The sequence below is a fragment of the Bicyclus anynana genome, chromosome 18, assembly GCF_947172395.1.
Source record: "Bicyclus anynana chromosome 18, ilBicAnyn1.1, whole genome shotgun sequence".
In the NCBI taxonomy this organism is placed as follows: Eukaryota; Metazoa; Arthropoda; class Insecta; order Lepidoptera; family Nymphalidae; genus Bicyclus; species Bicyclus anynana.
In genome coordinates this window covers 11,933,694-11,959,121 of record NC_069100.1, presented here as the reverse complement: position 1 = coordinate 11,959,121, position 25,428 = coordinate 11,933,694, and the positions used below count along the sequence as shown (strand labels likewise).

At 39.8% G+C, this 25,428-nt stretch overlaps 1 protein-coding gene across 1 annotated transcript; it reads right to left on the bottom strand.

The window, feature by feature from the left end:
* Nucleotides 1–397: 397 nt before the first annotated feature.
* On the bottom strand, nucleotides 398–24,235 carry LOC112051607 (ornithine decarboxylase antizyme). The gene is given in 8 exon segments (XM_052886822.1): nucleotides 398–2,698; nucleotides 3,992–4,104; nucleotides 4,701–4,796; nucleotides 6,107–6,225; nucleotides 7,110–7,206; nucleotides 7,208–7,214; nucleotides 12,317–12,418; nucleotides 23,965–24,235. Coding segments are annotated over 8 exon segments (798 nt in total). The 5' UTR covers nucleotides 24,075–24,235; the 3' UTR covers nucleotides 398–2,544.
* Nucleotides 24,236–25,428: the final 1,193 nt, after the last annotated feature.

Genomic DNA, 25,428 nt, shown 5'->3' with positions numbered 1-25,428 from the left:
TCCTTAATTACAATCACACCTGATGGTAAGTGATGGTACACTCTAAGATGGAACTAACTTGTTAGGAGGATAAAAATGCACACCCCTTTCGGTTTCTACACAATATCGTACCGGAACGTTAAATCCCTTGGCGGTACGTCTTTGTCGGTAGATTACGCCCATTTTCCTAAGCCATAGTGGCAAGTAACGCATTTATGTGATAAGGACGCCTTTTATAAATTACTTCTTTTATATATTTTTGTTGTATATAATAATTTTTTTATGGTAATGTAACAGTACAACAGAGTGTAAACAAATAAATATAACCAATGAGGCAAAGTTAACAAAGTTCCCTTATGTTTCCCAATTTACTGATTTTTTTTATTAAAACGGGCAAAGCTGTTAATGAAACACATAATGATTAATATTACATTTTTAATAGTTTCCATTAATTGTTACATTAATTAAACTTATCAACTAAAAACTATTCACACTGCCCCTCAAAATTAGTAAGACTTAAAACTAATACTGCACTTCGCAACTTATGTCATAGATCATAGACAAATAATTCCACTAGAGCAGACAAGACTTCGTTACTATGTACCTAATTACACTATAAAGAATAGCTTCCCTTCTTACGTATAGGCGTTCAATCAACGAATGATGAAAGAAAACTTTTTAAGCCCACGTTAGTTGTATAGCCCACTTGTAAGAAACAAATTATATTTAGCGGATAAAATACGTTTCTTCTACAAAAAGAAAACCTAGTATTTTCGTCTTCGTGTGGAGCATACGGTCTAAAATCAAGAATTTATCTAGATATATTGAGTAATTTACGACATTGGAATTAAAATAATCCAGTAATCATGGATAGTATCCATGATGATGGACTACATAGATTATTAATTTTTGGTTAACCTGTATGCTATTTTAGGTATTTGATTATAGACTTCTAGTAGCATTATTTGTTCTATGACATTGAGGAGCCAGTGTGAAACATAACTCTATAGGGGGGTTACCTTTTAAGTAATCGTTACTAGAATATATGTATTAAAGTATAAGATTACTTATAGGATGTAAACTACGCTTTAGTTTATGTTTTTAAGTAAAATATATATATTTATTACTAAAGCCTATTTACTACGGGCAATTTTCGTTTTTATCATATTTTTAGAAAAAAAAAACATTGAAAAAATAATACAAACAAAACACAAGTTCGTTGGAATTGGTTTATTTCAAATTATTAAGAACGTTTTACATAATTTTTATTGGAATTCTCAATTGTTGATAAAAAAAAAACATAAAATAAAGCGTTAATATTTTTGATACAATAAAAAGAAAGGATTTATAAAAAAAAAAGCACAAACCACTTACTTGCTATGTTATAGAATTTATATACGTAAGGACGTGTACACATCGAGTTACAATACTGTTATGTTTGCATTTCTAATACCTCCAAATACGTGTGTAGACGCCCTTATATTCCCAAAAGTACGTGAATATTTAAAAAAATACGTGAAAATCGTGGAAAAAAGATCAAATAGTACGTACAAACGCCGAGTCATAACTATAGAAAATGCAGTACACGGCTAAGATATTAAAAAAGGTGTTATTTTTTTTTTAATAAAAAAGATCGGCGAACGTACGTCCAAAAAATACTGTTTTTATACGATGTAGCTGGGAACTGATTTAAAATGATTTTTTTTTTTAGTTTTACTTTTTTATATTTTTTTTTTTAAATTTTAGTTTTTTTTTTGTTTTTTTTTCGGGCTCTACCCCCGGAACGGGTGAACATACACGACGACATAATATACTTCCCGATACAATAATAATAATAATTAACGTTAAAGTAGAAATAAAAAATTTCTACCATTTCAGTTTTGAATCGAAGACACAAAAAGATGTATGTTCAAAACTGAAATTGTAGAAACAAACAATATTACTACGACTCGTGCTTGGCATCTTTCTCTTTTTTTTTCTATTCTCTACATTTTTATTTAAGATCTTTGGGTTATAGGCTTTTAATTTTTTTTTTGCTCTGGATTCTAGTTTTTACTTAATCATAATTTCACTAGATTGGATTCTAGCCTATTTAGTGAACATAACCCAAACAAAAAAAAAATAGAGAAATCAACCATAACGCGAGTTTCTACAATAATAAGTATACACTTAACCTAAATACTATATAAACGAGACTTGTTGACGCCTTACCACTATGCAAGCCGAGTGATTTTACATGAAAAATAGTGCAAATAGAATACTGTTTTTTTTAATGCAATACTTGACAGCTCTGAAAAACTACAATATACCGAAAGGAAATGTTAATTAGCTGTCACATGACCAAGTACTGAAACGTCTAATAATTTTTTTTTCTAAAAAAAGTGACAGTAATTTGACGTCACAATAAGTCAAAAACGTTTCACTATTCGGACGATATTGTCTTCGGGGACACCAAAACACTACCACTAGCAATACTTCTAATAAAAGAATTTAAAAAAAAGTTGTTAAAACACTAAACACTACTATAATGGTAGAAAAATCGTTATATGGCAACACCGAAGACAACTACTGCATATTGTAGTGCAAGAAAATGTATTCCGGGTTATTTATTTCTTGCATAAGCGGCGAGTTTGGGGACAGGAGCTGGAATCCCATGAACATGAACGTGCGCAGCAGCGTGGCCCGGTCGGAGCGGTTCTTGAGTACGCAGATTATGCAACTGGGAAAAAACAATTGGTTAAAACAATTGGTTAAAGGCTGACGATAATTTCACGTGACGTCATAAGAAAACAAATGCCAATCATCACTACAAAGTTCGATTAATTTTTGCGCCATATTATTAAACTAAGGTTCGAGTTCACCGACATTTGTTTAAACATAAACAACCGTTTAAATAAGTTAAACTCCGTTTAGCTAAAGGAGATGGTCCAAAATTGTATGGAGTCCAGGATCAGTTATTTTTGATTATACAAATCTACGAATTTACTTTAATTCTTTCGAAATAATATTCATTGTCTCCCAAGAAATGCAACATTATTATGACGTTTTCAATGCAGTAATCGATTTGACGTTTGCTGTCAATTGTCATGTCATAGTTGCTCTATGGGCGCCATCTTGATAACTCAAAAACTTGGGTTTTTATTTTATTTATTTAGTTAGATTTATTAACTTTAGTAAATTTTAATAAAGTCCTAGTATTTTTTAAATTTTAATGATACGGGGTACAAGAATGGATCTGAAATGGACCATCTCCTTTCCTGTTCACCACATCTCATCGGTCAAGGATGTAAATCGGGCGTTTATCTTAACCGAGCGTGACTACCCTGGTTAAGACGTCTTTGACAGATATATTTAGGCTATGTTTTTGTAACGCTCGCAAGTTTCGTGAAGTTGACTCTCTCAACTACCAAAATGAAAAGGACCCGTAAAATTATAAAAGAGTATATTTTTCAGTTTTAGAAATAATTCATTTTCTCCCATAAATAAATCCTAACTTTGAGGTTTTATGCCACTGGATGCTGCCAGCTTCAATTACCAAACAAAAAAATATAACAAAATGACAAATAATTGTCAATTGGACATGGTAAATAATAAATCGAACCGAAAACTCCCCAAATTGGGGAAAAAATTAATGTCAATTCCCTAAAAATCCCCGACATTTGGGGAATTTCTCGCAATTTGGCAATGTTGTTAAAGATAATAAATAAATTGTTCATAGATCGTTCCATCCCATTCTCAATCGCACCGTTTACAAACCAGAGTCCAAAAAGCTCGTTGTTCAAACTACGTTTAATATTTGACGGGCCGGTTCTGTAAACGCCGTTTAAATGAAAGTCGGTAAACTCGGGTTTAAATCGTCAATAGCTCAACGGTAAAGAGGTCGGTCTCATCATCGGATGGAATCCCGCCTCGTTGGTCTATTGTCCTACCCACTCGTAATATAGTCTTTGTCTTAATGACACGGAATTGACGGTTAAACGTGCTCTTCGGGGCACGTTGGTGGTGAACTCACTTGGCGCAGCCGAGCCTCTCCTCAGCGAAGTCCAGCAGCAGCATGAAGCTCTCCTTGCTGCCCGCCTGCAGCACACCGGGCACGCGCAGGTAGATGGTGCCACCCTTCACTACCTGCACCAAACAACAAGAAATGCCTAAAATCTTGATCATGTCTCATAAGTTCAAGGTCAAATACAGGCATAATAGGGATTCAAGGTCAAATAGAGTCATAATAGGGATTCAAGATCAAATACAAGCATAATAGGGATTCAAGGTCAAATACAATCATAATAGGGTTTCAAGGTCAAATACAGTCATAATAGGGATGATGACAGGTCTGTAAAATTAAATATAAATTAAGAGTATGCTAATAGTTAAGCAATCTTTTTTTTTATTCTCTACAAGTTAGTCCTTGACTACAATCTTACCTGGTGTTATGTGGTAAGTGATGATGCAATCTAAAATGGAAGCGGGCTAACTTGTTAGGAGGGGGATGAAAATCCACAGCTTGGCTGTAAGTCTAAATCTTGTAGTATAAACAGGGTATCTGGGATCGTTACTTTCGGAGCTACAGCTATTTAAGGGGTCACTTTCGCGACGTTGCCATGGATTGCTAAAAAACACTCACTAAATATCACAAAAGTATAGTAGTAATAGTCGCTGAGAGAGATCTTTAAATATGTATTTTTACCTTTTGGTAGCTTTCAAAGTATAAAAAGTATACTCACAGCTTCCCAGCGAGTAACAGTATTCTCGGTGAGGAAGATCTTGAAGTCAATCTTCACCGGCTGGCGATCTTTGCGCTCGAGGATCTTGTTTATTACCTGTAATTGAAATGTGTAAAATTATACCAATAAAGTTGTGTGAATATTGGATGAATTAGGAGTTTTCAACCCCTGCTTCCGTGATAGATGAAGAATGTGGGGTAAAATAAGGTGGTAAAAAAAATTGTAATTTTGAAATTTAAATGGAAGTTGTGTAATTTAAATTTAATTTTATTATTTGCAATTACGATTTTAATTTAAGACAGCGGTCGTGATTTCCTCTTACAATAAACCTTTTTTGTGGAAGGGAGCTGTAAGAGCGTCAGAAGTGTATTTTTTTTTAATCACATATGATGATGATCTACTGGATGGATCTTATGGGATGAATATACTGTGAGGAGCGGTGAAGTAAAAGAATGTCAAGTAGGAGTGAAATGGGGACAAACTCACGGGATCTTCCCGCTGCAGAATAATGATAATTTTAAAAGACAATTTTAATGTTTTTGATTGTATTACTGTGGGAATGAATATACTATGAAGTAGGGACGGACTCACAGCATCTTTTTGCTGCGGGATCATACAAAGTGTAAACGTGAGAGTTTATTGTTTTCGATCGTAAAACTAAGGGATAAATACAATGGGGATGAAATGAGGACGAACTCGCGATATCGATCTGCTGCAGGATAACTATAAATTTAAGAGAATTTTTTGGTTTTGTTTGTATTACTGAGGGGATCAATATAATATTAAGTGGGGACGAACTCACCGCATCTTTTTGCTGCGGATCATACAAAATGTAAACGTGAGAGTTTATTGTTTTCGATCGTATAACTAAGAGATGAATAAAAAGTCAAGTGGGCATGAACTCACGACATCTGTCTGCAGCAGGAAGAATATATATTGTTTTCGATCGTATTACTATGGGCATGAATTTTATGTGAAGTGGGGACGAATTTACAGCATCTTTCTGCTACGGGTTCATAAAAAGTGTAAACGTGAGAGTTTATTGTTTTTGATTGTTTTACTAAGGGATGAATACAATCTAATGGGGATGAAATGTGGACGAACTCACGGCATCTGTCTGCTGATAGTTTATTTCAAATTTGAAAGACAGTATGTCTTTTTTGTCACCTTTTTTTTACATGTTTTGTGCAAATAAACGATGATTATGATTATGATGAATATAAGCGCAGTGTTGGTCGACCCCCCCCACCAGGTGGACTGACGACATCAAGCGAGTCGCAGGGATTCGATGCAGGTGGCTCAGTATCGTGATGTTTGGAAGTCCCTACAAAAAGCCTATGTCCTGCAGTGGACGTCCATCGGCTGATATGATGATGATGATGAATGTGAAGTGGGGATGAACTCACCGCTTCTCTCTGCTGCGGGTGTAGCGCTGGGTGGGTGTGCGCGGCCTCGGCGGCGAGGCTCTCGGCGCTGCTGCTTAGCGAGCTCGCGCTGGCCCATAGCAGGGCACTCAACAAGTCACCTGCAACGCAAACACCATCGGCTTTAACTTTTAAACCTAAAACAGCTTTCGTTTAGCTGTTAGAACGAATTTCGCATACAGAAGACAAAATACTTGAAACGGCGCATATTGTAAGAAGGTTTTCTAGACCTTCATCATCCTCAACTTATATGGACAGAGATCAGAATATCAGAATGGTATTGTGAGGAGTGGTGTTCACAAGCACTCTTCTCCCCTCTCGCTCCTCCCGGCATCGGCAGTGCCGAGATTTTTTTTACCAGTTTGCCCTTGACTACAATCTCACCTGATGGTAAGTGATGATAAATCTAAGATGGAAGCGGGCTAACTTGTTAGGAGGAGGATGAAAACCACACCCCTTTCTGTTTCTACACGACATCATATCGGAACGCTAAATCGCTTGGCGGTACGTGTTTATCGGTAGGGTGGTAACTAGCCACGGCCGAAGCCTCCCACCAGCCAGACCTGGACCAATTAAGAAAAACTCAAGCGGTCCAGCCGGGGATCAAACCCAGGACCTCTGTCTTGTAAGTCCACCACACAACACTGCGTCACGGAGGCCGATCAAAGGTCGGATACAGAGAGCAGTAATCCTCGAGAAGAGCCGTGTGAAGTTCCTCCTCTAAACACAACCTCTGGCTTAGGTCCTCTTAACTTGCCAACCTTTCCCATTTATGGTCATTAAGTGTAAGGTTATGTAGTGGGTTTCGCGCGCTGCTTACAAATGGATGATTTTATCAATATTGATGGGTGGGTATATGCTAGCTAGCCAGATAAGCTCCTATAAGAAAAGGGGTTGTAGTGGGCGGTTAATAGGCTGATTAATGATCACTTGGCAACCGTTCCCATTAATGGTCACTAAGTGTATAAAAAGGGTGTGCACTCACGGTTGTTGTCGTCGTGGATGGGGGTGGACGGGGTCGCGGGGCTCGCGGCCCCGCTGCTCACCCCTCCGGGCGGTGCTGAGCCGTGAGCAGGGACATCAGGACCACCTGCCGACAACACCTCTGGTTACTCTACGGGTATTTAGCCAGTTGGAGAGATGTAATGAAAGACTTGGTTTGTATCGAATTGTATCGAATGTATTGAATATATTTCGGTCAGAATGTATTAATTATATCTACAGTTTACATTAAATAATATTAGGTACGCGCGACAGTAAACGAAATCTAAACGACCAATCACAATAACGCTGGTTGATATCGCGTACTATAAAACCGCGGCGCCGATGGTCGCGGTATCATTCCACACTAGAATTTGATATAGGTATGTACTCCGATGATCGGCGGCTCGCGAAGACTGGACTTATATATCGGCTCGCCTTGCGCGCATAGTTAGTCAGCTGCCGCAAGGCGCAGCGAGCGGATGTAAGTAGGTAGGTAGCTACAGTACTCATCCCCTAGTGAAAACGTACAGGCAGTCTAGACACTCGCCCGGATCTTGTTGTTTTCAAAATCGGCTTGATCTGTTTGCACGTTGCTGGAGGTCTTGAATCTTGCGTCTTCACTGATGATTCGGGCTTCGAAGTTGTAGCTTTCTGCTCTGTGCGCTTCGTATACTGCTCGGAATCGTCTGTGTTGATCGTGTATGCAGGCTTGAGTCTGTCGATTGATATGACTGCGGAACGTCTCTCTGGCAACTGTAGCTTGAAAGGTCTTGCTGTCTCGTTCTAGCACCTTGAATGGACCTTCGTATGTTGCTTGTAGAGGTTTTCTAACTGCATCGTTTCTTAAAAACACGTATTCGCATGTTTGGAGATCTTTGTGTACGAATACAGCTCTTTTGTTTCCGTGCGAGGCTATTGGTTGGCTGGGCTTGACTGAATTGATTGATTCGCGTAGTCTGCTCACATAATCATAGTTCAAGTCTTGCTCGTTTGATGACGTAGTAGTGAAAAAATCACACGGCAGGCGTAGATTTCTTCCGTAGGTGACTTCGGCGGCGCTGACGTTAGTGTCTGTTCGTACTGCAGCTCGTAGACCCAAAAGTACTGTTGGTAGCTCGTCGATCCACGTAGTATGTTGCGATAGACGGGCTTTCAGTGATGTCTTGAGCGAGCGGTGCCATCGTTCAACAATTCCATTTGCTTGCGGATGGTATGGCGATGTACGGGTATGTTGTATGCCCATAATTCTCAGCAGCTTCGTGAACAGGTTGCTGGTGAAGTTTCTGCCCTGATCTGTAGTGACGTAGCTGGGTGTACCATATCGACATATCCAGTGTTCGTAGAATATCTTCGCAACTGATTCTGCAGAGATGTTGTCGGTAGGTACAGCTTCGGGCCATCTCGTTGCTCGATCGATCATTGTGACGAGATATCGATATCCTTCGGGAGACGTCTCTAGAGGGCCCACGCAGTCCAAATTCACGTGCTCGAACCTATCGCTCGGTGGGAATGTTGATGGGCTGCTCTTCGTGTGGCGTTGTACCTTGCATCGTTGACATTGAATGCAGTTCTTCGCTAACTCTCTGACTTCAATGTTCATTTCAGGCCAAAAGAATCTCTCCGTGACGAGTTTGAGTGTAGATCGTATGCCTGGGTGACTGATGTTGTGAACAGCGTCGAATGCGGCTTTGCGAAATTCCGTAGGTATGTACGGACGAGCAGACGATGTCGATGTTTCGCAGTAGATCGGCGACTTCAAGTTTGGTACTATGATTTTCTTTATCGAGAGATTTTCTTGTTCTTGAAGTTTTTTGATTACATTGATCTCTTTGTCTTGCGCTTCTGCGATTTTTTCATAGTCGAGCGTCGATGGATATGACACACTGTCGATAGGAACGCGACTCAGTGCATCGGCGACTACGTTGTCCTTCCCGTTGATATGACGAATATCAGTTGTGAATTCACTGATAAAGATCAGCTGTCTCGCTCTTCGCGGTGTTTCGGTCGTGGAAGGCGGCTTCTGTAGAACGTATGTCAACGGTTTGTGATCGCAGAATATTATCAGGCTTCGTCCTTCGAAAGTTTTCCTGAAGTGTTTGATTGCCATGTAGATTGCGAGTAGCTCTCTGTCGAACGTACTGTACTTTTTCTGAGCGTCTGAGAATTTCTTCGAAAAATATCCGAGCGGTTGCCATGCTTCGTTGACGTATTGTTGTAACACAGCACCGGCTGACAGGTCCGAAGCATCGCTGAATATTGCGAGCTGCGCTTCGTGCGATGGATGTGCTAGCAGGGCTGCGTTTTGTATGGCTTCTTTGCACGCTTCGAATGATTTCGTTGCTTCGTCGCTCCATTCAATTTTTGTCCGATCAGAAAGCCGAAATTCAAATTCCACTTCACGCCTACTTACATAACTCGAAGAAAAAATTCTTCGAGTTATGTAAGTAGGCGTGAAGTGGAATTTGAATTTCGGCTGCTTTCGGAATGTGTTCTCTGTAGAAATTCGTCATTCCAAGGAATCTTCGTAGCTCTTCGATAGTTTTCGGTTTTTCGTACTTGCAGATTGCTATGATTTTTTCTTCAGGCGGTTTGATTCCCTTTTCGCTCACGTTGAAACCGAGAAACTTGACTTCAGGTTGACCAAATACACATTTTGACGGGTTGATTGTGATCCCGTTTTCTTCCAGTCTTTGTAGAACCATTCGTAGGTGTTTTTCATGCGTGGTTGCATCGGGACTTGCGACTAGAAGATCGTCGATGAATGCGAAGACGAAGTCAAGGCCGTGTAGTACCTCGTGGATGAACCTTTGGAAGGTCTGTCCGGCGTTTCGTAGTCCCGGCGTCATCCGAGGGAACTCAAATAATCCCATGGAAGAAATTAGGGCTGTCTTCGCTATGTCTTCTTCTCGGACTCTAATTTGCTGGTAAGCTCGGTTGAGGTCGATGGTTGAAAATATAGTCTTGTGCGCCAGTTGATGTGTGAAGTCCTTTATGCGAGGTATCGGGTAGCGGTCTGGTATCGTGCAGCTGTTGAGTCTTCGATAGTCACCGCAGACTCGTATATCCCCATTCTTCTTCGGAACGACGTGTAGTGGCGATGACCAAGGGCTTTTGCTTGGGCGGCATATTCCTTGCTCGATCATGTTTTCGAACTCTTTTCGGACGAGTTCATACCGATGTGGTGCGATGGGACGAGGGCGACAATGCAGTGGAGGGCCAGTCGTTTCGATGACGTGTCCGACGTGTTAGTCAGCTGCCGCAAGGCGCAGCGAGCGGATGTATGTAGGTAGGTAGCTACAGGTATACTAATATAATAAAGAGGTAAAGTTTGTGATATTGTAGGGAATCTCTGGATCTACTTAACCGATTAAAAACATATTTTGCCAATAGAAAGGGTTATTTGCTTGCAGCAAACAAGCCGGCTGCGCTCAGAGACGCGCCGTCTACTTGTTCAGGTAAGCAGGTAGTGCAGTACTCACCACAGAGGCCCGGCGCCCAGGCACAGCGAGAAACACTCGGCGTCGGAAGCCGACAAAGCCGAGCGCTTGCTGCCGGCCGCGCTCAGAGACGCGCCGTCTACTTGTTCAGGTAAGCAGGTAGTGCAGTACTCACCACAGAGGCCCGGCGCCCAGGCACAGCGAGAAACACTCGGCGTCGGAAGCCGACAAAGCCGAGCGCTTGCTGCCGGCCGCGCTCAGAGACGCGCCGTCTACTTGTTCAGGTAAGCAGGTAGTGCAGTACTCACCACAGAGGCCCGGCGCCCAGGCACAGCGAGAAACACTCGGCGTCGGAAGCCGACAAAGCCGAGCGCTTGCTGCCGGCCGCGCTCAGAGACGCGCCGTCTACTTGTTCAGGTAAGCAGGTAGTGCAGTACTCACCACAGAGGCCCGGCGCCCAGGCACAGCGAGAAACACTCGGCGTCGGAAGCCGACAAAGCCGAGCGCTTGCTGCCGGCCGCGCTCAGAGACGCGCCGTCTACTTGTTCAGGTAAGCAGGTAGTGCAGTACTCACCACAGAGGCCCGGCGCCCAGGCACAGCGAGAAACACTCGGCGTCGGAAGCCGACAAAGCCGAGCGCTTGCTGCCGGCCGCGCTCAGAGACGCGCCGTCTACTTGTTCAGGTAAGCAGGTAGTGCAGTACTCACCACAGAGGCCCGGCGCCCAGGCACAGCGAGAAACACTCGGCGTCGGAAGCCGACAAAGCCGAGCGCTTGCTGCCGGCCGCGCTCAGAGACGCGCCGTCTACTTGTTCAGGTAAGCAGGTAGTGCAGTACTCACCACAGAGGCCCGGCGCCCAGGCACAGCGAGAAACACTCGGCGTCGGAAGCCGACAAAGCCGAGCGCTTGCTGCCGGCCGCGCTCAGAGACGCGCCGTCTACTTGTTCAGGTAAGCAGGTAGTGCAGTACTCACCACAGAGGCCCGGCGCCCAGGCACAGCGAGAAACACTCGGCGTCGGAAGCCGACAAAGCCGAGCGCTTGCTGCCGGCCGCGCTCAGAGACGCGCCGTCTACTTGTTCAGGTAAGCAGGTAGTGCAGTACTCACCACAGAGGCCCGGCGCCCAGGCACAGCGAGAAACACTCGGCGTCGGAAGCCGACAAAGCCGAGCGCTTGCTGCCGGCCGCGCTCAGAGACGCGCCGTCTACTTGTTCAGGTAAGCAGGTAGTGCAGTACTCACCACAGAGGCCCGGCGCCCAGGCACAGCGAGAAACACTCGGCGTCGGAAGCCGACAAAGCCGAGCGCTTGCTGCCGGCCGCGCTCAGAGACGCGCCGTCTACTTGTTCAGGTAAGCAGGTAGTGCAGTACTCACCACAGAGGCCCGGCGCCCAGGCACAGCGAGAAACACTCGGCGTCGGAAGCCGACAAAGCCGAGCGCTTGCTGCCGGCCGCGCTCAGAGACGCGCCGTCTACTTGTTCAGGTAAGCAGGTAGTGCAGTACTCACCACAGAGGCCCGGCGCCCAGGCACAGCGAGAAACACTCGGCGTCGGAAGCCGACAAAGCCGAGCGCTTGCTGCCGGCCGCGCTCAGAGACGCGCCGTCTACTTGTTCAGGTAAGCAGGTAGTGCAGTACTCACCACAGAGGCCCGGCGCCCAGGCACAGCGAGAAACACTCGGCGTCGGAAGCCGACAAAGCCGAGCGCTTGCTGCCGGCCGCGCTCAGAGACGCGCCGTCTACTTGTTCAGGTAAGCAGGTAGTGCAGTACTCACCACAGAGGCCCGGCGCCCAGGCACAGCGAGAAACACTCGGCGTCGGAAGCCGACAAAGCCGAGCGCTTGCTGCCGGCCGCGCTCAGAGACGCGCCGTCGCCACTGAAAATAAACAAGAGTTTCTTTCATAGTTTTTCGACATTTTCAAGTCATTGACATTGAGGGTCTAAGCGCTACCACTAAGTTAAGCTGGTTTTAAGAGTCTCGCTGACCGTCGGCGCTGACAGCTCAGCGCGTAGCGCGCCGACCTGAAACGTTATTCTGAAACGCTCCCTAGGAGTTCATACATTTCGTCTGTCAGCGCCGATGGTCAGCGTATTGTCAGCGTGACTCTAAAACCAGCCTAAGCAAAGCAAAGTTACATTTTATATTCTATAAAATGTAAGCGCGTTACACTTAGAGGGCTACAGTTTAATAAATCCACGTTTCCGTCTCGTTTCGCCCATCGTACCAGAACCCTAAATCGCTAACGTTAGGTTTTTGCCGAAGGGATAACTAGCCTGATGGACAAAGTCAGACGAATTGTTATCCGAAATAATGTCCTCCCGTCTCGACCAAGTTTACATCATTATATCCTAAAGTTGAGGACATATTTTATAGCAACAGTGTATAACGAAACTATAGATTTGCAGGACTTTCAAAATTATACAGTCCACTGACTCGACGGCGCCCTCGGCCTGATAGGTTGTGACCTCGAATCTTAAATTAAAAAGAAAGTGTGCGTCTCAGAACGGCCGACAGAAGTGATAACTTGAACCTGCTGCCATATGCGTGCGAGAAAGGGAAGCCAGAGTGCCGCCGTAACGCGTTACGTTACGAAACCTCCCATAAGAAGTTATCACTTCAAAATACAAAGTGACGATTTTTCTACATCCCCATCCGATGAATTTGGCTCGGACCTCAATTGGTATAGTTACACTATAGGCTAGGGTGTCCCTAAATCGAAATGACGGTAGACATACACAATCCAAGACAATTTAGGCGCAATTCCACAGCTTTACGTGATCTTCGAGGCTCCTGGAATCAGAAATGAGGAGATCCGCAGAAGAACCAAAGTCACCGACATAGCTCAATGAGTTGCGAAGCTGAAGTGGCAATGGGCGGGGCACATAGTACGAAGAGCCGATGGACGTTGGGGTCTCAAAGTGCTGGACGGGCGACCCCGCGAAGTGTTGGCCGACCCCCCACCACGTGGACTGACGACATCAAGCGAGTCGCAGGGATTCGCTGGATGCAGGTGGCTCAGTATCGTGATGTTGGGAAGTCCCTACAAAAGGCCTATGTCCTGCAGTGGACGTCCATCGCCTGATATGATGATGATGATGATGATGATGACGTGCTCTTCCAGGCAAGGAAGGTATCACAAATCAGTATAAGTTCAAGAAACCAATATTATACCTACAGGCTAATATTGAGCAAGTGACCTTGACGAGCGAATGTTAGGTCTCTTTAGTGGAGAGGTGGAGATATAGTTTAAAGCTATAGTTACTGGTAGATCAGGGCCTCTAGCCATGTGGCACATCGGTTCTCTTTCTACAAACACTAACGCTTCGAAAACTAACAAAATGTATGGGAATGACAGATTCGATCGACAAATTGATCAGTGACCCGTCGATAGTGTATGTCATTTTAATTTTCGAAGCGTTAGCGTCTGTAGAAAGAGAATTTACGTGCCACATCGCTACAGGCCCAGTTATCTTTGCCCGATGCATTCTTTATTTGAATGTAGTACATTCATAGCAATTACTAATTAATGTTTGTTGTAGAATCTTGTGTTATATTTTTTAGCAAAGATCATCAAAATCGTTACATTAAATAAAGTGTTCGGCTCATATTTATTTACATTCTTTACTCTTAATTTGTGATATTTTTTTAGAAACTGCTAAATTAAATATGTCCACGGGTTTGTAGGATTAATGATATTACAATTAATATGAATTAATTTGACGGCCGTGTGGCGCAGTGGGTAGTGACCCTGCTTTCTGCATCCACGGCCGTGGGTTCGATTCCCACAACTGGAAAATATTTGTGTGATGAGCATGGGTGTTTTCCAGTGTCTGTGTGTATTTATACATTATATAAGTATTTATATGTAGTATATAATTGTATATTAATATTATAATATCAACTATCTTAGCACCCATAACACAAGCTACTCTGTATGCTTACTTTGGGGCTAGATAGTGATGTGTATTGTTTAAATATATTTATATTTTTTTTGTCTTACCAGATTAGTTTAACAACCATTGTTCCTCTGAGAAATTTTGTCAAACAAAATTAAATAAAGTCAAAGTCTTTCTAGTCGAACTATTAAGTTATTAATAAATAATTAAACTATCCTTAGATTATTAATATAATAATTTAATTTACTTTATATACACTTTACAAAAACACTACAAATATCACATAAACAATGGAATGTTTTAAGTTCGGAAATCTAAAAAAAAAAAAACTGTATCACAAAATTTTCATTCGATTTTTAAACGGTATTTTTCGATACACTATCCGTATGCTGTTTGCCATTAACAGCATATTATTTTTGGATATATTTATTTTTAATTTTATTCTTTTTTTAGGAAAACGTTTGTCGGCGTTTCATCCGATTAAAAAGGAGTCTTGATTCACACTGAAGCTTATTCCCACCCATAATGCGGACGCCTTGCCAAATTATAAAAATAGCAAACTTACGGCGTAAAAGACAATAGATATTTTGTATAAATTTATAGAAGAATTGGCGCGGCTTACCTTTATACATGACCGACCCAAAAATGTAGACAAAATTGATGCCAAAAACTACATAATATTTCTTAAAATAATTCTATTACATACGTAAGGTGGCGCCAATAATAGATAATTTGACGATATAAGATTTGCGTCTTTTTTTTGAATCTTTACAAGTTAGCCCTTGACTACAATGATGGTAAGTGATGATGCAATCTAACATGTGCATGTATGCCCTCAGTGGAGTCGCTAAATTCGGATCACAATTTGCGGTGATTTTATAGGCACGTAGCATATCTATAGTATAAAATAATCATTGAGCTACGGGTAGGTCAAGGTAGACTGTGCAAGTGGTTGGAGACCGTTGTTTGGAGGTCTGTAGGAGGCTTATGTCCAACAGTGGACGTCCACAGTCCATAGATAATGGCGACCTAGGTGGAAAAAGTAGGAACAAGGTGATGATGGAATATGAAAATCAAAAAATATTTGACGGCCGCGTGGCGCAGTGGGTAGTGACCCTGCTTTCTGCATCCACGGCCGTGGGTTCGATTCCCACAACTGGGAAATATTCGTGTGATGAACATGGGTTTTTTCCAGTGTCTGTGTGTATTTATACATTTTTATAAGTATTTATATGTAGTATATAAATGTATATGAATATTATAATATCAACTATCTTAGTACCCATAACACAAGCTAATGTGTGCTTACTTTGGGGCTAGATAGTGATGCGTATTGTTTAAGTATATTTATTATATTTATCACGAAAACACTATTGTTCTGTGAAAAAGTAACGTAAACCTTAAAGATTTGATACAATAAATTTAGTATCAAGGAACGCTTGGGTATTCTTTTTGTACAGTGATTCTTAACTCACGTGATTTCGTATTTACTATTATAAATTTATTGCTAACCGACCAAAATTACTAACCAGCAGTGGTGAAGGATGGAATTTAGATGAAGGTAAGCCGTCCCGAGGAAAAGGGAATTCATACAGCGCAATACAAACTACGGCTTCCCATATAATTATCTAGATACGGTACAACAATGCATGGATTTTTATAGGTAACCCGGTGGAAATTGACTTGCATGAAGTCTTCGCCGCTGCTAACCAGTGTGTTTGACATTGTTATTTTCGTTAACAATGGCTTTACGGAATACGAATTATAATGGCTTTGATGGCAATTATTAGGTGGCTAATAGACCAAATTTAGTGAATAGGCCTTTCACAGATTCTCATGATCAGTAATCGAATAGGCATTGGAGCAGGAACTAATAATATTCATTCTATTTTACAAAACATGTAATAAATTATACAGTCGTCAATGGCAAGTGAAAGGTAAAAATATTTTGGCAAGCGTCGCTGTAAACAATATTATCTCAGGCACTTATCTATTTCTGACTGCATTCATCATTTATATGGATTATTACTATAATACATTGATATTGTTGATATATTTTATCCTTTATATGTTCTAATGAAGTACTGTGTTCCGCTGAGCTGCGAGATCGAATGATGAAATTCAGAAATGAAAAGATCCCCAGAATAACCAAAGTCACTGACATAGGGTTGCCAACATTTTTTCAGAAAAATATTACCTAGTAAGTACTTTTAGATTTAAGTTCTAGTACACTTGGAGAAAATATAATATTATTTGGAATAAGCAAAAAAATAGATGAAGTTAATTATATTTGTGGCCTATTTATTTTTATAAAAACTATTTATTGGCACTTCTTGCATTTTTCAAGAACTTTTTGTCAAAAAAAGTGTCACATGGTTTTTCACATTTAATTTAAAATTAATGAAAACCAACTTTAAGATAGTCATTTTCGGATAAAATCGATATTGCTTCTGTCAAATTGTAAATAATGTAAAAAATATAGTATTTTTGCGTAATACAACAACAGTATATAGTACACAGACCCGAAATATAGTACACTACTATATATTATAGTATGGTTGCCAACCCTACTGACATAACTCAGCGAGTCGCGAAGTGCAGAACGACTCTCTAAGGGCGTCTCCTCTGTGACTCGACCTCGGCTCAGAGGGCTATTTGTTAAATTAAAGTTTGTATGCCATTATACTTACCTACCTACTGAATACTTTTGTTTGTTCTATAGGTACATACCAAGCGATAACGTAAGAGACAATTGTATCTACCTACGTAGATTAGTCTGTTTGATTGTCATGTACTCGCTTATCGTGCAGTCAACAACGTATTGTATTCCATTAATTGTATTTATTTAGATTCGTTGCTCGGCGGGGAATTTTCCTCTAATAGAGTGGGGAAAACTGCGCAGCGGAAAAAACGAAACAACCTTGGGAATATTTAATGGTCGACGTAAAACTTATCATGCGGCAGATTGACTATACCATTCATACCATCATCATCGTTATCAACCCATATGCGGCTCACTACTGAGCTCGAGCCTCCTCTCAGAATGAGAGAGGTTAGTCTAATAGTCCACCACGCTGGCCCAATGCGGATTCACAGACTTCACCAATGATGTTAAATACCGTTAGATGTGTTACTAGGCCATGAAAAATGAGGCGCTCAAAAGAGGAAATTTCCACATCTCAATGTTAGTTCTGGTCAACAACGAACGTTAATTTAAAACAAATAAAACCTAAATATCGTCTACAATGTCGAGTTGTGTGTTTAGGAAGTGTAAAAACTATTTAAACATTAATATATAATGGAATTAAAGACATAATTGTGCATGTGTGCGCTCAGTTTTGTAGTAGTAGTTGTAGTATTCGGATCCCTTTTTGCGGTGATTTTGTAGGGACATAACCGATCTATAGTATAAAATTATCATTAGACTTCACCCATTCAGAGAATTAAGAAAATTCTCTGGGTGGGTATGCAGGAATTAAGAAAATTCTCTCGTGGGTATGCAGGTTTCCTCACGTATTTCCCTATTTTTTAGGATTAATTCTATAACAAAAATTAATTCAAAATGTTCAATGAAAATGTGTTGTAAAATGAATATTTTCGAATATTTTGTAAATAGATCTTAAAATGTGTCCCTTTCACGCTTCCTTAAAAACGCATGTACTTGTAATGTTTACCACCAAATTCTCTTTAACGTCAAATTCATAACAGTTTTTTGAAGTTGTCTCAAAAATAATCCTGGCATAACGACTACGAAATGCGTGAATACGCCATTTTATAAATAAAACGTAAATAAAATTCGCGCCAAGACGGCACGTGACTGTTGTTTATTTGGGTTAGCCGCCATTATCTATGGTCGATGTTTTACAAATGGCGGACAACGGCCAGCTGTTTTTTAATTTACATCGGAAGCTGTGACTCATCAATAAAAAGACAGTACTATCTCCATACGAACTCCAACAATGATTATTTTATACTATAGATGTGTTACGTGCCTACAAAATCACTGCAAAACGTGATACGAATACGACTCCATTTTTTTTTTTATTCTTTACAAGTTAGCCCTTGACTGCAATTTTACCTGATGGTAAGTGATGATGCAGTCTAGTAGGAGGAGGATGAAAATTCACTCTCCTTTCGGTTTCTAAACGACATCGTACCGGAACTATCTACTAATTGGTGCTAGGTCGTAACTAGCCACGGCCAAAGCCTCCCACCAGCCAGACCTGGACCAATTAAGAAAACCTCAATCGGCCCAGCCGGGGATTGAACCCAGGACCTCCGTCTTGTAAATCCACCGCGCATACCACTGCGCCAAGGAGGCCGTCAAAAAAACCACCATTGAACGCACCCATGCACAACCACTGAGTAAAGAATAATAGGCAGATAGAGCACACAGAACACGACTATGTCGTAGCCGTTCCAAATACAAAATTAAAAACAAATACATTCTCGAGTCAGTACGACGCGAAGCGTCGCATCAGTAATGCTATCCTATCTTACTAATATTATAAACGCGTCAGTTTGTATGGATGTTTGGATGTTTGTTTGGGTGTTTGTAACTCTTTAACTCCGCTTCTACTGAAGTGATTCGGCTGAAATTTGAAATGGAAATAGATTTTACTCTGGATTAACACATAGGCAACATTTTTATCCCGAAAAAAGCCATGGTTTCACGAGATTTGCGAATTTTGTTTGTTACTCTTTCACGCCTCGACTACACCATATTAGTTAAAATTTGGTATTGAGATATATTATAGCATGGATTATCACTTATGCTACTTTTAACCCCGGAAAAATCCATGATTCCCGAGGGATTTGTGAAAAACTTCCACGCGGATAAAGTCGCGGGCGTCCGCTAGTTTTCAATATTATTCAAGAAAAATGGCGTCTTATGTCTTTCAATATGTATTTAAAAAAATGTTTACAATAACTAAAGAAATAAGATGGAGTATTGTATGGTATGGTATGGTATGGTGGCCATTAAAAGATTGATGACTATAATCACTAACTTTACAACACTACTCTGAACTCACCCACCTACAAATTATAAACACCTACTCTAAATCACTAAAATATACATAAAACAAAACCATTATAACCTTCAATGATAACACCAAAGTCAGAATAAATAATACTTAATACTTAAATATTTGTAGAATGCCAACAGTATGAGAAAAGTTGATCTAGATTTTACAATTTGCAAGGTCAATATTATTCTTTAAATTGGGACATCACATATGAATCTCTTCAACAGATTCGTCGATCTATTTACAGCCTTGTAGCTATAAATTTAAAATTGATTCTGCCTTGGTACATTTGGATGAATGACCTCTCCAATAAAAGGTGTTATTGTAAATTGGCCTTTATTTCCATTGCATAAGTACTATTTGCTATTAATGTATATTAAATGTATGTTCCTAAGATACTTTTACCATTACATTATCATTCACTCAGCCAACAATTGAAGCAATACATAATATGTAGGAGTATGTAGCAAAATAATGTAGGTACTCATTTAGTCAAAAGTACATAATCAAAAAAAGTTCATTTGTGACTTCAAATTATCTGTGTTTACTAAGTTCTTATGGTTACAGTAATAAAACATAAACCAATTTTTTTTAAATTAATGTCTGTCTGTTTTTCAGGCTAATCTTTAAAATGGTTGAACCAATTTTTATTGGACTTTCACTGGAAAATATGAGGTTATTGAGCCAAATATTAACAACTGTCTGAGTAACATCCACACCTGGTATCCTGTAGGATTTGAACTCCTGTAGGATTTGAATTACACATGGACAAAGTTGAGGGCGTCTAACAAATCCAACAAACAACAAGACAGGTCCTGGGCTTGATTCCCGGATAGGCCGATTGAGGTTTCCTAATTAGTCCAGGTCTGGCTGGTGGGAGGCTTTGGCAGTGGGTAGTTACTATCCTACAGGCAAAGACGTACCACCAAGTGATTTAGCATTCCAGTATGATGTCATGTACAAACCAAAAGGGGTGTGGATTTTCAACTTACTCCTAACAATTTAGAACAAGTTAGCCCACTTCCATCTTATATTGGATCATCACTTACTATCAGGTGAGGATTCAAGAGGTAACTTGTAGATAATAAGAAATGTCCACTATAATATTTATCTTATTTTAACAACAACAGGAAGTTTGTCATGGAGATAAAATATAGAAATTACAAGCAAAATAGTAAAAGCAACATATTTTTTCTTCAAACTACAGATATCACAGAACTAGTCAAGTAACTGCTCTGACAAAGTCAGTTGAAGCAGCAAGTAAATTAAGTAATGAAATCCGTCAACAGTTGTTTTTTACTAGCACAGACTTAGTTCCTCTTACCCCGTAACTAACGTTTTCAAAAAATCTAACCCCTAAGGTGTTAAAGTCACTGACATAGTTCAGCGAGTTGCGAAGCTAAAGTGGCAATGGGCAGTCCACGGTTTTGAAGAGCCGATGGACGTTGGGGTCCTAAGGTGCTGGAATGGCGACCCCACACCAGAAAGCACAGTATTGGTCAAACCCACACTAGGTGGACCACGGAGTTCGAGGGAGCTGGATGCTGGTGGCTTGAAACCGTTGTGCTAGGAGGTCCATGCAAGAGGCTTATGTCCAGCAGTGGACGTCTATCAGCTGGTAAGGTATTGTTGGTAGGTGTTAAGCGCAACATAGGCAATGTCAGGGCTGCTAGTAAGTACCATAAAACTGTCAGATCTTGATAGCCTGGTCAAAGGAGGAGTGGTTATATTGTTTTTACTAAATATTACACATTTCAGTGATTGAGAGCCGTTTGTTTTACAAGATAAACTATCACTATATCATTATATTATAAATTTCTGGCACAGTCAGCCATGCTGTGGGTAACAGAAAGGTCCTGGGTTTGATTGTTATCTCCATTCAGTTATTTTAGGTATTGACTAATATTTTGTACTAATACACCCCTGCAAACTATAACAAATAGTAACAAAAATAAGAAGGCAAAGACCTAATAATGTCAGTAATTTAATATATTTTTTGTATCAAAACACATATTAGTATAAATCAACAATTTGTAGAACAAAATTTTACCTGTGAAATGTCAATATCCTTATGAAAAATGTTAACAATTACCAGGCGTATGTCAATCTGCTCACATTGTTTATCGACAAGTGACGCCGTTTTAAAATTTGTAAATGAAAGTGTACAAGTTTTTTACCAGGAGACACTATCAACAGTGGGACATACTATAAACAGATCAAACACAACACCCATGTAACTAAACGGTGTTTGAAATAAAAGACTATGTAGATAGAGAAGTAAAATAAATGTTGATTTTTCATAATGCAACTGTTTTTTTTTTTTCGAAAGTGTGCCCTTAGCCCTTTTGACACTGACAATCTGATGTTAGTGCACAATGGCAGAAATAAGCATGCTGTGGTGTCCCTGGATGAGCTCTGATACCTAGAGCTACTAATAACAATAAGTTACAATAATATTAACCTATAAACAATACACATAGACGCCCAATGTATGCACATATGTGTGTAAATGTGCTGAGGTGCCAGGTAATTAAAGTTGAACCAGGAGTTGCTAACAGTGTATATCTTAATTGGTTGCTAACAATGGGCCTCATAACAACGTTCATTATCACCCAGATGACGGCTATGCTCTGAGTATCTGTGTGTGACTGAATTGAAGAGGTCTGGCAAAGAAGCAAAGTCTTGGGTGGGGCACATTGTTCAAAGAGCCGATGGACATTGAGTTCCCAAAGTGCTGAAAAGGTCCCCGCACTAGATAACGCAGTGTTGATCAACCCCTCACCAGGTGACTGAAAAACTTGACATCAAGTGAGTCTCTGGATGAAGTTGCCCCAGGATAATAATGTCCTGCTGTGGACGTCCATTGGCTGATAATATGATGACACATGATGATTATACACAGAAGTGTAAGATTTATGAAAGAATATGAATGCAGCAAAGCACTTTTTATTATATTTTAATTACTTGAATATTTTAAGTATGAATTTGACCAGTTCAATTATTTATTGTTGTCATAAATCAACAAAGGTTGTTGTCAGTTGTTGTTCATTCTCTAATCTTTAATGTTTCTTACTTCGATTTTCAAATCCTATTCTAAGTGACTGCATCATTCTAAATTTAACCTTAAAAAAGTAAGCACATTATGTTGCAACATTTTTTTTATTACGAGGAAGCGAAGGTATTTCATTATTCAGCTGAATTGTGATGAGATGTGATGACGTATGAAGTTAGACCAAGGACGGTTAGTAACCGTTCTAATTACCTTTCGTATTACGAAGAGTGTTAAAGATATGTGTATTCTAGAAGATTGTACATAAATTATACTAAAATAGACTTACTGATAGTTCTTGGGCTGGGGTGATTCGGGCTCTAAAATGGTAGTAGCGACGTCATAGTAATTACTACTACTAAAGTTTAATTGTTGTAATAACTTCGTCATCTTGGATATTCGTAGTTAAGCCTTTACAAAACTTGGAAACGAAAACACGGTCCAACCGCAGGATTTTTAAGATCGCAAAGAATTTACGCACTTGCTCAGCCTCTTTCACAATAGCAAACGATTTGTCTATTGGTTTGGATTTGATAAAAAACTTACGATTCGTCACAAAACTTTTTGTCAAATCAAGTCAAATAGACAACTTTAGAATGGAAATGTCAAAAACAGTAACCGTAATAAATAGTAATATAACGTATTAATATAGTACTTCCACGTGTCTTGTAGACTTCTAAAATTAGCCGTATTCTAATTTTTTCCATTATGGCGACCGGCTATGACGTGTTGTGACGTATAACTAGCCATGCGTTCCGATTCACGTTGAGCATTTTGCTATTGTACTAAAACGTGACCTGTATTGTAATTTGTTGTGGAGCATTGTTATTTTTTATCATATTCTTCTTAGACTAAGGCATTTCCATTAATGACCGATCTGCATTAACTACCTCCCAGTGACACACATTACTTTTAGTACAGCATAGTAGTTATTACTATAATAGCAATTAAATAGGACAACTTATTTTATTGGTATTCTATTTTTGTTGTATCTACTCGTTAATATTTTACAAAGCTCATGGACAACTACTTACATTTAGCATCGTAGCATATAAACATACGGGTTATCATCGTAACATATAGACAAGAAATAGATATTGAGTTTAATACTCTAAATAAATTACTGAGATGTGCTATACTTTATAAACAAAGGCTTTTTAAAATAAGTGGTTCTTTAAATTCCATATAAATAAACAGAAATAATAAATAAACTTTCATAGATTTTATTTCATTACTACATCACTACGTCCTTATTTAATTCAAAGTAGAAAGCGTAGAACGAAAGTAAAACCGTATCATGACAATACGCTAGTCAAAACAACGTCCATCCGTTACGTCACAACGACGTCAAGTCAAATTCAATCGATAGTGTTGCGTAGTTACGAACACCGCATGGTAATATCGATTGTTTTAGATGTCGACAAACTTCAAACTATGAATAAAACTTACCGATTCCGAAATATTAAAGAGGGCATACTCAGCTCTGAATCGATACTTTTTGTTTTAAACTTTTGTTCTTCTATCATGTAACTGGTTGCTGGTAAAGCAAATAACGTCATAACTTCACTTTGTTTTACACTTCACTTGAAATTAAACACTTTTTAAGGGTTTATTTTTTGTTTTCTCAATTTGTTGCACATTTAAATTGGACTTTTTATCACAGTTTTGGGATGTTCTCGAATGGGGGGTGGTGGGTAACGACATTCAGGCATGGAAGTTTGTTCTGTACTGGCGCCGCAGAATGCTATACATGGTATAAGTGTAGCTGAACTCACCCCTCTGTTTTTAGGGAGCGCTCGCTGTGGTGCGGTTACATTAGGGAAGTTTTCGAACATCCAGCGCAATTTATATAAAAGTTTATATTCACAGATATGTGATGCTCACAATATTATTTGCTAACGAATGAGTTATTATCTAGATACTACATAAGTCTGCTTAAACAGACTTACTGAAAAAAAGATGTCTGGAAAGAATAATATGAATGGTAGTACAATAGAAGAATCGTTTGTGTATCCACTGTTTGAGTGTGATATAAATAAAACCTTTTTTTATGCTTCGTATTCGTGATTTCCTGGATTCGATCCTAAGTTTGAAATAAGGATTAGGATTAGAAAACCGACTTAGACTTCATCTAGTCTACATCCAGACTTCATCGGGTCTACGACAGATTGAATGCTTCAGGTATTGGCTTGTAGCGATGTGGCACGTCTATTCTCTTTCAACGATCGCAAACGCTATGAAAATTAAATCATGTATGCAAATGACAATCAGTATTGACGGGTCACGTGATCAAGTTTAAAAGTTCGCAACTGTCATTCTCGTATTTTTTTTAGTTTTCAAAGCGTTAGCGTTAACATTTGTAGAAAGAAAATCGACGTGCCACATGGCTACAGGCCATGGTTAATTACCAGCATGACGTGCCAAAATCACTATTTAGAACTGTTTACTTTCAATAAAACTACCAAAAATTGAATTTGAAGGATAAAAGTAAACGTAGGAAACATAAAATAGCTTCTTTTCTGCCTGCCTATTTGTCTGTATGTCTATACGCACTGATCTCGGGAACTACTTGACGGATTTTAATAGGCGGATTATACCAAGCCTGGGGCAAGATGGCTTTGTTTTATCAAAATCAAGAAATCTGTAAGTAAATAAAAAAAATGAGCTAAGCAGAATAACATGCGGATGAATATTGGGGCTTCAGCTACTAATACATATAAAATAACTATGAAAACACCTCTCTTTTCTCAAGGAAATCGGCCAAGGAAAACCCATTCCGTGTGACGACACAACAGGCTTAACGCATGCGCGTTATGTGCCATGACGTCAGGTTGTTTACACCACCCCCATTCGGTTGTTTTGAATGAAATTTTTATTTTAAATATTGTATTTGTTTAGATTTCGATATTTTCT